Source organism: Ursus americanus, chromosome 22 (assembly GCF_024610735.1).
Source record: "Ursus americanus isolate L20-20 chromosome 22, mUrsAme1.1.p, whole genome shotgun sequence".
Taxonomy (NCBI): domain Eukaryota; kingdom Metazoa; phylum Chordata; class Mammalia; order Carnivora; family Ursidae; genus Ursus; species Ursus americanus.
Window position 1 is genome coordinate 28,663,227 of NC_142148.1, and position 11,529 is coordinate 28,674,755.

The following is an 11,529-nucleotide window of genomic DNA, read 5'->3' on the forward strand; positions in this document are numbered from 1 at the left end:
CCTGCGGTTTATTACAAAGGCCCTGGGGACCCACAACGGTGGAAGCAAAGGGGTAGAAAAGGGACTAGGTGGAGGGAGAGCTTCCACGCGGGCCTCAGTTGACCCTATGGGGGGTTCAGAGTGGAAATAGTCTGTCATCGTTGCCCACCACGGGACCAGACCCGGTATTGGATATGAGCCACGGAGAAGGGTGTGACTGCCAAGACTGACAGCTCACCACACTACCAGCAGCTGGAGGGCAAGTCCCTTCTTTATCATTTTTTTAAAGATTGATTGATTGACGGAATCTCTACACCCAATGTGAGGCTCAAACTCATGACCCTGAGATCACGACCTGAGCGGAAACCAAGAGTGGGACTGAGCCGTTGGCAGGTCCCTTCTTGAAGGACGACTGGCTCTGAGCATCTCCCGGTTCAGGCTCTTTCATTTGTAATTATTTTCATTTTAAGATATATTAAAAATGCAGGGCGCCTAGGTGGCTCAGTCGGTTAAGCGTCTGCCTTCGGCTCAGGGCGTGATATCAGGGTCCTGGGATCCTGCATCGGGCTCCCTGCTCAGCAGGGAGTCTGTTTCTTCCTGGGCCTCTGCCCTGCTGCCCCCCCTCGTGCGCATGTGCACATGTGCGCTCTCTCTCTCTCTCTCTCTAATAAATAAATAAAATCTTAAGAAAGAGATACATTAAGAATGCAAAAAAAAAAGCACTCTTTAAAATCCATAAAACAAAAGACATAAGATTACAAAAGAAACCAAGTGTATATATATTAAGGTATCAAAATGTTAAAACAAATTTGTGATATAGTCACAAATATGCTTCTTTATTTAAGGCACCAGATTTAAAAAATATAAATAAATAAATAAATAAATAAATAAATAAATAAGGCCTCAGCTAAGACCTAGCGGCAGATCCAATGACTGCCATAATTTCAAAGCGAGGATCAGTCTAAACAACGTTTAGCGACATCTGCAATAGCTGTAATGTGATAGGAGAATATCTGTCGTTTTGATGTGTGACAAGGCCACACGGGCTGCAAATCCCACTGTGGTTAGTTGCCCACCTCAGAGCTGAAGCAAGGCTAACTTTCACGTACAAGTTAGAGAAAATACAGATCTTTCCCTAGACAAGTTCCAGGTGCAGGGATGTGGGTGTGGGTGTGCGGGCAGAAGGTGGGCTGCCGGAAATCTGGGTTCAGGCAGAGACCTCCCTAACCAGAGACACAAGGCTGCTGCAAACCAGCCAAGGGGGCAGACGGGGAGTCCGCCCAGCGTCTTCGGGCCTTGAGGGGCCCGAGGGTCTGCCATGTAACCCTTGCCCCGCAGACCAGGAGTCTAGCTACCCCCACACTCCCTGTCCCACCCCCGGGGGCCACCGCCCAGGCCCCCCGCCCCCGCACGGCCTCGCCATCCGCCTCCCCTGCCCCCAGTCGTCAGCCGAGGCGGGGACCGTGACCCGGCCAGGCCCCTGCAAATGAGGGAGCGCGCCCAGGGCCTGACCCGCGGCGACCCGCTGTGACCAGTCATGCGGCGGCCGGCTTAGACAGCGCTCCGCCCGCGCGGCCCCGGCCATAAAAAGCCCGGAGCCCGAGCCGCCGCCGCAGCCGCCGCCCCCGACCCAGCGCGCCCGCACCATGACCGGCCCCGGCCTCGCCTGCTGCCTGCTCGGCCTCCTGGCGCTGACCTCCGCCTGCTACATCCAGAACTGCCCGCTGGGCGGCAAGAGGGCCGCGCTGGACCTCGACGTGCGCCAGGTGAGCCCGGGCCGCGGCCTCCGCCCCTGCCCGCCCCCGGGGTCCCAGGGACTCTAGCGGACGTGCGCCCCCTCCCGCGGCCCCGGCCCCCGCTTGCACGGCCCGCGCTCACCTCCCGCCCTCCCGTCAGTGTCTCCCCTGCGGCCCCGGGGGCAAAGGGCGCTGCTTTGGGCCCAGCATCTGCTGCGGCGACGAGCTGGGCTGCTTCGTGGGCACGGCCGAGGCGCTGCGCTGCCAGGAGGAGAACTACCTGCCGTCGCCCTGCCAGTCGGGCCACCAGCCGTGCGGGAGCGGGGGCCGCTGCGCCGCCGCCGGCATCTGCTGCAGCCCGGGTGAGCCGGGCCGGGGAGGGGCCGGGGACCGGGGGACCGGGGACCGGGGACGGGGACGCGGCCGGGAGCCGGCGGGGCGGGCGCTGACCCGGCGTCTCTCCTTCCAGACGGCTGCCGCGCCGACCCCGCCTGCGACCCCGAGGCCGCCTTCTCCCAGCGCTGAGTCGGATGGCCCCGGCAGTGGCGCAGCCCACCCCTCACCCCCCGAAATAATGAAATAAAATAAAGCAGAGTTTTCCCCTCCAACTCGACCGGCGTCTTGGTGTCAGAAATGGGAGGGAGGGTGCTGGGGGAGCCCCGACGGTCGCACCCGAGGGTCAGAGCCGGGGCGCCGGTTGTCTGAGCTTGCCTTTCCCGCCGCCGCAACCCCGCAGGGGGTGGGGGGTCGAGGGAGGGGGACAGCAGGACCGGCTCCGAGGGAGAGGGTAACGGACCCCAGCTTCCGGCCGCAAACAGCTGGGAACCTGCAGCAGGTGAACTTAATAGGAACTTTGAAAGAACCCAAGGATAGGGCGGCGTGGGCCTGACGGGGAACCGGGGGTGGGGGAGCGGCCAGCGGCGGGTGAATGACTCCCCGACATTTGGAAGGAGGCTTGAGGCCCACCTGAGGGCTGGGTTTGGGGCCCCGACAGCTGAAGGGCCCTCACGTTTCCACGGAGCGGGACTCCAGGCCCCGGGAGGCCGCCGGGGCTCGGAAGGGGTGGCCCGGCCGCGGTGCACCCAGCTGGCCTGGCCCTGCCTCTGTAGTGGGAGAACTTGGCAGGGCCGGGGACCCTGCAGGACAGGGTGCCAGAAAGCCCACCGCCACAGAAATGACCGCAAAACGCAAAAGCTGCCCACAAACAGAATCCTCAACCTATTCCTCATCTGTTCTTGGATCAAAAAGCCTGTTGGGAATCAAGAGGGGCGCATTCCTCTTCCCCAAAGCATGCTGTCGTTCCGTCACCCGTGCCACGGGCAAGCAATGTCAGAAGGTCCGGGCCGCACTCCCGGCCAAGTAAAACGGGAACAGATCACTCTGTTAGTGAGAAAGAAGGAAGTTTCTAGGGCTTTCTCTCACCCTGGAGGACGCAGAGCACGGCCCCACGGCAGTATGTGGAGAGAGAAAAAACACACCGAAGAGGACTCTAAGATTTTCCTTATATAAATTACAAAAACAGGCAAAACTAAGCTATGGTGCTGGAGTCTTGGGTGAGGGGTGACTGGAGGGAGTCCAAGGGCAGCTCTGGGGTGCTGGTCCTGTTCCGTCTCCTGGCCTGCGAGCTGGTGAAACAGGTGTGTTCATTTTCGGAAAACAAGGCAGAGTGCATGTCATTTGTTAACTTTTATATGTATGTTATATGTGAATAAAAGGTTTTGAAAATGGAAAAAAGATCATTATTGCTAAGATGTGCGGAGAGAGTAGAGATGACGCTTTTGGGTTTTTTTTAAGTGCTTATCATTTAATGTTTTAAAAGTAAGCTCTACATCCAATGTGGGCTGGAACTCATGACCCCGAGATCAAGAGTCACATGTTTCATGGACTGAGCCGGTCAGGTGTCCCTGAGATGAGGCTTTTGAAAACCTCAGGGGCCTATAGCAACCTGGACTATAGTTCTTTTCTTCTTTGCTTTTTTTTCTTTTAATTTATTGATCTGTTTTTAGATTTCACATGTAAGTGAACCCATATGGTGTTTGTATTTTTCTGTCTCACTTATTTCACTTAGCCTAATACCCTTTAGATCCATCTGTGTTGTCACAAATGGCAAGATCTCACCCCTTTTCATGGCTGAGTAATATTTCACCGTGTAGGTTATTTTTTTTTTGTTTTTTGTTTTTTCAGATTTTTATTTATTCATTTGATGGAGACAGCACAAGCAGGGCAGTGGCAGGCACAGGAGCAAGGAGCCTGATTCGGGGCTGGATCCCAGGAACCCGGGATCACGACCTGGGCCAAAGGCAGGCGCTTAACCGACTGAGCCACAGACGGTCCCTAGACTGTGGTTCTTGGTGAGGCCGTGAGAGCAGCCCCTCCTTCGATCCCGCATCTGGGGGGGATGAGTCACCAAAAGGGACATGAGATGACTCAAAGCGGAGTCCTGTTCAAACGAGCTATGGTGAAGGGTGTGACACATCACCGGGTATTTGAGGATGGTCACAGTGCTCTGTGTCCCTCAGAAACCGCACGGCCAGGGAGCGCCACAGTAGAGGTGACCGTGCTTCTCAACTACAGACGTGTGGTAATGGAGCTCTGCTTTTCCAAGCTGGAACGTCCCCCCACCATCTTAGCGGGAAGTCTGGGATCTCCCCCTGCCACCTCTTTCTCTCCCCTGAGTGTCTTGGGGTGCCAGCCCAGCTGTCCCCACCCTAGGAGAGAGTTCAGGTCCCCTCACCCACTCAGGCACCCACTTCACTGTCCCAATCTTTCCCTAGAATCCAAAGGTGAACAGTATTTTCTGGCCCCAAAACACAGGGTCGGATTGACACATCTCTTCCTGGGTATGTCCCAGAGGGGGCATCAAGCTGGGTCCAGTGGCCCGACGAGGGCAGAAGCAAGCTTGCTGTCGTTCTTCCTTCTTGCTTGCTCAGTCCCACGGCCTTTGGTCCTTGTTGAAATGACTCCTTCAAACCTCCAAAGAGCTTGGGGGCTCATCCAGGGCGGTGGTTCCCAGCTCCCACTTCATGTAGCTTTGTTCTTTATCCTTGTACTACCTGGAAATGAAATTCCTAGAGAATATGCCACCTACACGCAATTTCAAAAAAAAAAAACATAGAATTAGTCTTAGCAGTAAGGTAGAGAAAAGGAAAGTAATTTAGTACAAAATAATATTACTTTAATATGTGACTAAACGGGCAAGCCTTTGCTAGGTGACACGAGCACAATACAGTTGTCTGAGAATTACGTCTACTTAGAGTGAATATACTAAAAAGAGATTGGAACCCATTCCGTACAAGAAGTTCAGGAAAATAAAAAGATAAGGAAATGAAAATTTAAAAAGGTAGAAGGGCAACGAGGGTCAGGACTCTCTTTTGTGGGGCGCCTGGCTGGCTCAGTCAGTGGAGCGTGGGCATCTTGACCTTGGGGTTGTGAGTTCGAGCCGCACGCTGGGAGTAGAGCTTATTTTTAAAAAACTCTCTTTTGCGGCACCTGGGTGGCTCAGTCGGTTAAGTGTCTTGTCTGCCTTCTGCTCAGGTCATGATCCCAGGGTCCTGCGATCCAGCCCCACGTTGGGCTCCCTGCTTGGCGGGAAGCCTGCTTCTCCCTCTCCCTCTGCCACTTCCCTGCTTGTGCTCTCTCTCTCTTTCTCTCAAATAAGTAAATAAAATATAAAAAAAAATTCTCTTCTGTGCCTTAAGAAAAGGACAGGCTCAGATATCAATGAATTGCAGAGTGTACTCATGGAACACTTGGGGAAATTTGAATAGTGCCTGAATACTTCGTGGTACTAATATATTGTTGAGTTTTGGCTTGCAGCTTGCGTGTGTGTGATAACAGTCTGTGGTCATGGGTTTTTAAAAAATTAATTATTATTATATTATCATTTTTAATTAGTAATGTATTATTATAGTATTAAAATTGTTATTTTAATTCCAGTATAGTTAACATAGCAGGATGTTAACATATTAGCCTCAGGTGTACAAAATAGTGAGTCAGCACTTCCATACATCACCCAGTGCTCATCACAAGTGCTCTCCCTAATCCCCATCACCTGTTTCACCCAGCCCCCCACCCACCTGCGCTCTGGTTACCATCACTTTGTTCTCTATAGTTAAGAGGCTATTTCTTGGGGCACCTGAGTGGCTCAGTCAGCTAAGCATCTGCCTTCGGCTCAGGTCATGATCCCAGGGTCCTGGGACTGAACCCCATGTTGGGCTCCCTGCTCAGCGGGGGGCCTGCTTCTCCCTCTGCTCCCCTATTCCCGCTCTCTTTCTCTCTCAAATAAATAAATAAAATCTTTTTTTTTAAAGAGTCTATTTCTTGGTTTGTCTGTTTTTCTCTTTTTGTTTCCTTTGTTTTGTTTCTTAAATTCCACAGATGAGTGAAATTATACGGTATTTGTCTTTCTCTGATTTATTTCGCTTAGCATTATACTCTCTAACTCCATCCATGTTGTAGCAAATGGCAGGATTTCATTCTTTTTTATGGCTGAATAATATTCCAGTGTGTATACACACCACTTCTTGATCCATTCATCAATAGATGAACATTTGAGCTGCTTCCATAATCGGGCCAGTATAAATAATGCTGCTATGTGCGGTCGTGTTTTTAAGAAGAAATCTTTTGACGTGCACACTGGAGTGTTTACGGATGGAGTGGTCGTGACAGCTGGGATTGGCATCGGGATAAGTCCGGGGTGGGAGGAGAAGGTGGGGTAGAGGTGGAGCAGGCAGCCACGTGGGTGACCACTGTTGAAGGTAAGCGGGGTGCACCTGGGGGACTTTCCTCTGTTGAGTCTACTTTTTCATACATTTGAAATTTCTCGTAACAAAAGCTGCAAAACAGAAAGATTGGGGTAAAGGTAAATGTTTTGATATGAAAAGATGCCCCAAATTTACTTTGTTAAGAATGACGTAAATTAGGACATATGAATTATGTAAATAATACGAATTTGTAAAGCCACCGCTGTGTGAAGCTTTAGGACAAAAGGGTTCCAGTCTGAAAGCTATAGTTGCCGTTTGGTTTTTTTGTTGTTATTGTTGTTTTTAATGTAAACGCTCAGCCCAACATGGGGCTTGAACCCACAACCAAAGGAGATTAAGAGTCACATGCTCCACTGGCCGAGCCGCCAGGCTGCCCCAGTCTGAAAACTGTCAGCACCAACTTCACCACTGACCACGTATCGCTGTGCCTGGTTTTTCTGCCATCCTGTATTAGCAAGGGCTTGCAGTACCATTTGGAAGGGCAGCAATTTCAGTTTTCTTAAAAAAGAAAGAGTTTTAGGTTTTACATTTAGGTATATGATGCATTGTTATTTAAACCAGCTTCCTCTTTCCACCTCCCTGTGGCCTAAAGGGTTACTAAGTTCCTATTAGGTCCGGTCCTGGTCCAGTCCTACTAAAACCTGGGGACTGGCCCTGCATGGACCGCAGCAGGGCAGAAGAAGGAGGCCATGGCAAGGATAGAAGCCCACAGGGCTCCCGCCCTCCCCCCCAACACTTAATCACTCTGGGCACTGAGCCAGGTCAGGGGTGACAGCAAACGGAGCTCAAAGGCCAGAAAAGAGCCTGAACTTGGCTTAGCACCAGGACTCTGGTCTGACTGAGGGTGAGTCATGACACTGACCAAAGGCAGGGTGTTGGGGTCAGGGCTCAGAGTGACTTCCCTCTGCCTGTGCTCCCTCCTGGCCTCTAAGTCAGGGGAGGATTCCGGAGGGCATTCAGCCTCTTGTTGCCCCAAGGCCTGGAGCAAGAAATCCCAAGGACAGAATGTAGACAACAGAGGGGGGCAGAGAGAAAGGAGGGAGGTAATAGAGGAGGGGGGTGAGAGGGCGGAAGAGGGAAGGGAGGGATGTAATGGGACAAGCAGGGAAGCAGAAGAGGGCCAAGGAGCCGGAGGACTGGGGAAGAGAGGGGAGTGAGGCGCAAAGGGGATAAAGGCATAGAGGGGACAAAGAAGGACACAGGGACACAGAATGGCATAGGCCAAATGCCAGTGGATGTCTGCCCTGAAGCTGCATGTGTCAAAGGGCAGAAGGTCCTAATGTGAGTGTGCTCGTTGCGCGCGCACGCCTGTCCATGGTTGAGCCGGTTGTGCTTCTCTGGGTGCGTCTGTGGTTCTGAATGTATCTCAAGATACATGTCTGCAGCTGCAGTCAAGGATCGCAAGGACAGCGCTCATGATCATTTGCTGCTCTGTGTTTGTGTTAGTGTGTGTGAGTTGCGTGGCTGCGTGGATGGGGGGCATGTAGCTAGGGTCTCAGGGGGCTCTGTCTCCCACTCTGGCTGAAGGGCCCCTGTGGGGGATGCTTAACTTCCTCCTGGACAGATAGCACCTGACCCTCCGTCTGCTGGGTCTGGGTGATTTGCTGCCTCTGGCCTCCAAACACACACACACACACACACACACACACACACACACACACACCACACGGCACAGCCTTGGATGAAATAGTAGACTGGAAATCTGGGGAGTTGGGTGGGTGCCTAGAGCCTGCCTCAGTCTCCTGGGATGTAAATGGGGACAGGAACCCCAGGTCACCCTTTGGCTCCCCTTCGACCTTTCTCTCTTCCCTCGGACGCTCTCCACGACCTTTCTCTCTTCCCTCGGACGCTCTCCACGTCTCTATCATTGGGCTTTCTCTGCCTTCTCTCACTACCTTGTCCACCAAGGTCTTTCCCTCTTCTCGCCTTTACTTCTCTCCACCCAGCCCCTGCAGGGCCCCTCTCGGCCCGGCCCTGCCCTCCGCCGCCCCCCGCCCCCGGGTTGCCCCGTCCCTAGTCCCCCCAGCACCCTGCCTAGCAAGATCGCTTCCCCTACGGATCCCGGACTGGCTGGGGCGGGTGAGGGAGGGGTGTCCGCGCCCCACCCTCTCCTCTGCGCCCCCTCCCCACCCCCGGACACGGAGACAGACACTCGCGGGTGCATTTTAAAAGCTTTATTTTTCCAGGCTGCGGCTAGGGGGTTTTAGGGATGGGGCGGGGGCGAGCGAGCGGCTCAGTAGACGCCGGGCGGGGCGGGCTCGGCGGGCTCGGGCGCCCCCGCCAGCTGCACCAGCCGCAGCAGCAAGGCGCCGGTCGGCCCGTCCAGCTGGGTCGCGTTGCTCCGGTCGCTGGCGCGGGCGCGGCGGTGGAAGCCGGCGCCCCCGCGGCACTCCGGCTCGGTCACGCAGCTCTCTGCGGGGGGGCACGGGTTGAGCGCGGCGCGGACGGGGCCCAGATCGGCCAGGCCCGCCGGGACCCCCGCGCCGCCCCCGCCCGGACCCCGGGGCCACCCCGCCCGGACCCCCGCCCGCCCCGGGTCCGCCCGGGCCGCGCACCGTCGTTGCAGCAGATGCCGGCGGCGGCGCAGCGGCCCCCGCTCCCGCACGGCTGGTGGCCCGACTGGCAGGGCGACGGCAGGTAGTTCTCCTCCTGGCAGCGCAGCGCCTCGGCCGTGCCCACGAAGCAGCCCAGCTCGTCGCCGCAGCAGATGCTGGGCCCAAAGCAGCGCCCTTTGCCCCCGGGGCCGCAGGGGAGACACTGGCGGGAGGGCGGGCGGTGAGCGCGGGCCGTGCAAGCCGGGGGCGGCGGCCGCGGGAGGGGGCGCACGTCCACTCTCAGTGACAGCCCGCAGCGTCATCCCCCTTCGTTGAGGGAGCCCCCCCCCCGCCCTGCACCGGGCTGCACGGAAGAGACCCTCCCTCTCAGCTCTGGGGCCCTCAATGGTGTGCACCCCTCTCTCAGCTGCCCACCCTTCCTCCCCTGCCCCCATCACTCAGACTTGATCTCTGGCACCCACGCCCGGGCAGACAGGGCCCTGCTCTGCCCAGAACACTTCCAGGCCAGGCCCTTCCTCCCGTTTCCTGTCCGGGCTTGACACGCTGGTGGGCCCCTGCCGACCAGGGCCTGGGCTTACTGGGCCTGGCGCTAACTGTGTGTGGTAGGAGCCTGAGCTCCAGGGAAGGACATAGGGCACCTCGCTGACTCAGGTTTCCAAAGGTGCCAAGCAGAGGGAAGGGTAGTCTGTGGGGGGCTGCCCACTGACCCACTCTAGTTTGTTCAATAGCTCAAAACAGCCATCCGTGGCCTGGGCGGGATTGAGCTTGGTGATTGGATCTCCTTCAGCTCTGCCCAAGAGGGAATAAAAGGGAATTGACTGGACACGCAGGGTGGGAGAGTTGGGCTGGGTTCCCAGGAGGACTTCTCAGAGGAGGCGGCACCCTCGCTTGAAGGAGCTCAGAGCCATGGCCAGCTTCTGTGGAGGGCGCCGGGAGCCGTGGCTAGGAGAGGGTGAAGGCTGCATGGGAAAGGCTTCCCATCTGCCTAGGACAGAGCCTGTTGTGGCTGCGAGGCCCGAGTGGGCACAGAGGAGGCCTTGCTGTCCAGTTCTCCCTGATCTGCCCGAAGCCCAGTTACTGGGGAAATACCGGCTTTCCGGTATCCCTTGCCTGGGTGGGGATAGTGTCTCGGAAGTCCTGCAGCCCGTCCTAGCCTGCCTGGCAGCCTGTCCCCCCTGCCCAGCCTTGCCAAGCCTCCCTTCTCCTGGGCCCTTCACCTAAAGCTTGCCTCTCCTACGACTTCCTTCCTTCCCGGCCCCTGCATGGTAGTGCCGGCCCCGGGGCCTCTGTCCCCTCCAGGCAGCCCAGAGATGGGCCGCGGTCATACCTGTCTCAGCTCCAGGTCGGACATGGCCCTCTTGCCGCCCCGCGGGCAGTTCTGGAAGTAGCAGGCGGAGGTGAAGGCCAGCAGGCCCAGGAAGCAGGCGGGCAGCACGGTGGCCGGCATCCTGGCGCAGTGGGCACAGTGTGTGGGCCGCTGAGCGGACTGTGCTGCGCTGCCTTCGCTGGCTGCCTATTTATGTCCGCAGGTGTCCCCCGGAGACAACGTGACCGCCGCCCCCCCTCCCCAGTGACTCCCCAGGAGCCCACGACCGTCAGGTCCCAAGCCGTCAGCCGTGATTCAGGCATCTGGGGACGCACGTGGACCTGTCTGGGGGGGCTGTGGGGGAGGGGGGCCGGCCTCCGGGCTGTCACTGGCAGCCGCTTGGCTGCGGTGTGACAGGAGCCGCTGCAACCATGATTGTGGCTCTCTGGACCTGGGGAGAGGGACAGATGGGGGCGGGGGGTCTCGTGGAGACTATCCGCAAGCTTTCTGGCTGCTGAGAAGAGGCTGGGGGGTCAGCGGGCCTGTCTCCACATGCAACCCCCTGAGAAGGTGGTGAGGGGGGCCCGAGGGGCTGGTGCTCAGGGATCAGGGTCGGCCCAGCTCAGGAATGGTGGGCCAGTCAGGTGTGCAGAACCCCATCAGGAGAGTTAGCCTCCGGAGAGGATAAGTAGCCAAGGACGGCACACACCCAAGGTGGGGGGCACAGAGGGCTTCGTCCGGCTGCCCCAGAAAAGGAAATGGCTGGATGCCTGCAGCCCCATGGACCAAGCGGCGGCAGCCATGGAGCCAAGGGACCAATATGGGATCTGGGCCCTCCCCACAAGGTGAGTGGGAGGCTCCTGGGGGAAGCTGGGGACACTCCCACCCCCCACACACCCAGAGCAGGGTTCAGACCCAGTAAGGTTCAAAGGTGGGGGGAAAGCTGCCTGCCCCAATTCCTACCCCTACAAGGACCCTAGTTTGTGGGGACCAGGGCAGGTACCATCTCCAGCCTAGGGTGGAAGTGGGGGCAAGGGAGATTTGGTGTTGGGGGGCTGGAGGAGCCACAGCTGAATGAGCCCAGCCTGAGAAAGCAGACTTTGGTTCACGACCCCAGGCTGGTGGGATGAAGGGTCTAAAGCCTCCCTCTCCTGGGCCACCAGAGTGCCCCTCTGCTCCTTGGGCCCAGG

General features: G+C 57.0%; 2 protein-coding genes across 2 annotated transcripts; one reads left to right on the forward strand and one right to left on the reverse strand.

Annotated features, from left to right (window-relative positions):
• The first annotated feature begins 1,497 nt into the window (after positions 1-1,497).
• On the forward strand, positions 1,498-2,323 carry OXT (oxytocin/neurophysin I prepropeptide). The gene is made up of 3 exons (XM_045810264.2): positions 1,498-1,745; positions 1,876-2,077; positions 2,185-2,323. The coding sequence occupies exons 1-3, from the start codon at positions 1,626-1,628 to the stop codon at positions 2,238-2,240; spliced, it is 378 nt and encodes a 125-aa protein (XP_045666220.1). The 5' UTR covers positions 1,498-1,625; the 3' UTR covers positions 2,241-2,323.
• A 6,314-nt stretch (positions 2,324-8,637) lies between these two features.
• AVP (arginine vasopressin) lies at positions 8,638-10,480 on the reverse strand. Its single transcript, XM_045810277.2, has 3 exons — positions 10,361-10,480; positions 9,034-9,235; positions 8,638-8,890 (listed from the first exon to the last, which is right to left on the reverse strand). The coding sequence occupies exons 1-3, from the start codon at positions 10,478-10,480 to the stop codon at positions 8,712-8,714; spliced, it is 501 nt and encodes a 166-aa protein (XP_045666233.2). The 3' UTR covers positions 8,638-8,711.
• Positions 10,481-11,529: the final 1,049 nt, after the last annotated feature.

Coding starts and splice junctions, on each gene's coding strand:
- OXT (XM_045810264.2), top strand. CDS start 1,626: ATGACCGGCCCCGGCCTCGCCTGCTGCCTGCTCGGCCTCCTGGCGCTG. Junction 1,746..1,875: donor TGGACCTCGACGTGCGCCAG/GTGAGCCCGGGC, acceptor CCCTCCCGTCAG/TGTCTCCCCTGCGGCCCCGG. Junction 2,078..2,184: donor CGGCATCTGCTGCAGCCCGG/GTGAGCCGGGCC, acceptor CTCTCCTTCCAG/ACGGCTGCCGCGCCGACCCC.
- AVP (XM_045810277.2), bottom strand. CDS start 10,480: ATGCCGGCCACCGTGCTGCCCGCCTGCTTCCTGGGCCTGCTGGCCTTC. Junction 9,236..10,360: donor CCGACCTGGAGCTGAGACAG/GTATGACCGCGG, acceptor CCCTCCCGCCAG/TGTCTCCCCTGCGGCCCCGG. Junction 8,891..9,033: donor CGGCATCTGCTGCAACGACG/GTGCGCGGCCCG, acceptor GCCCCCCCGCAG/AGAGCTGCGTGACCGAGCCG.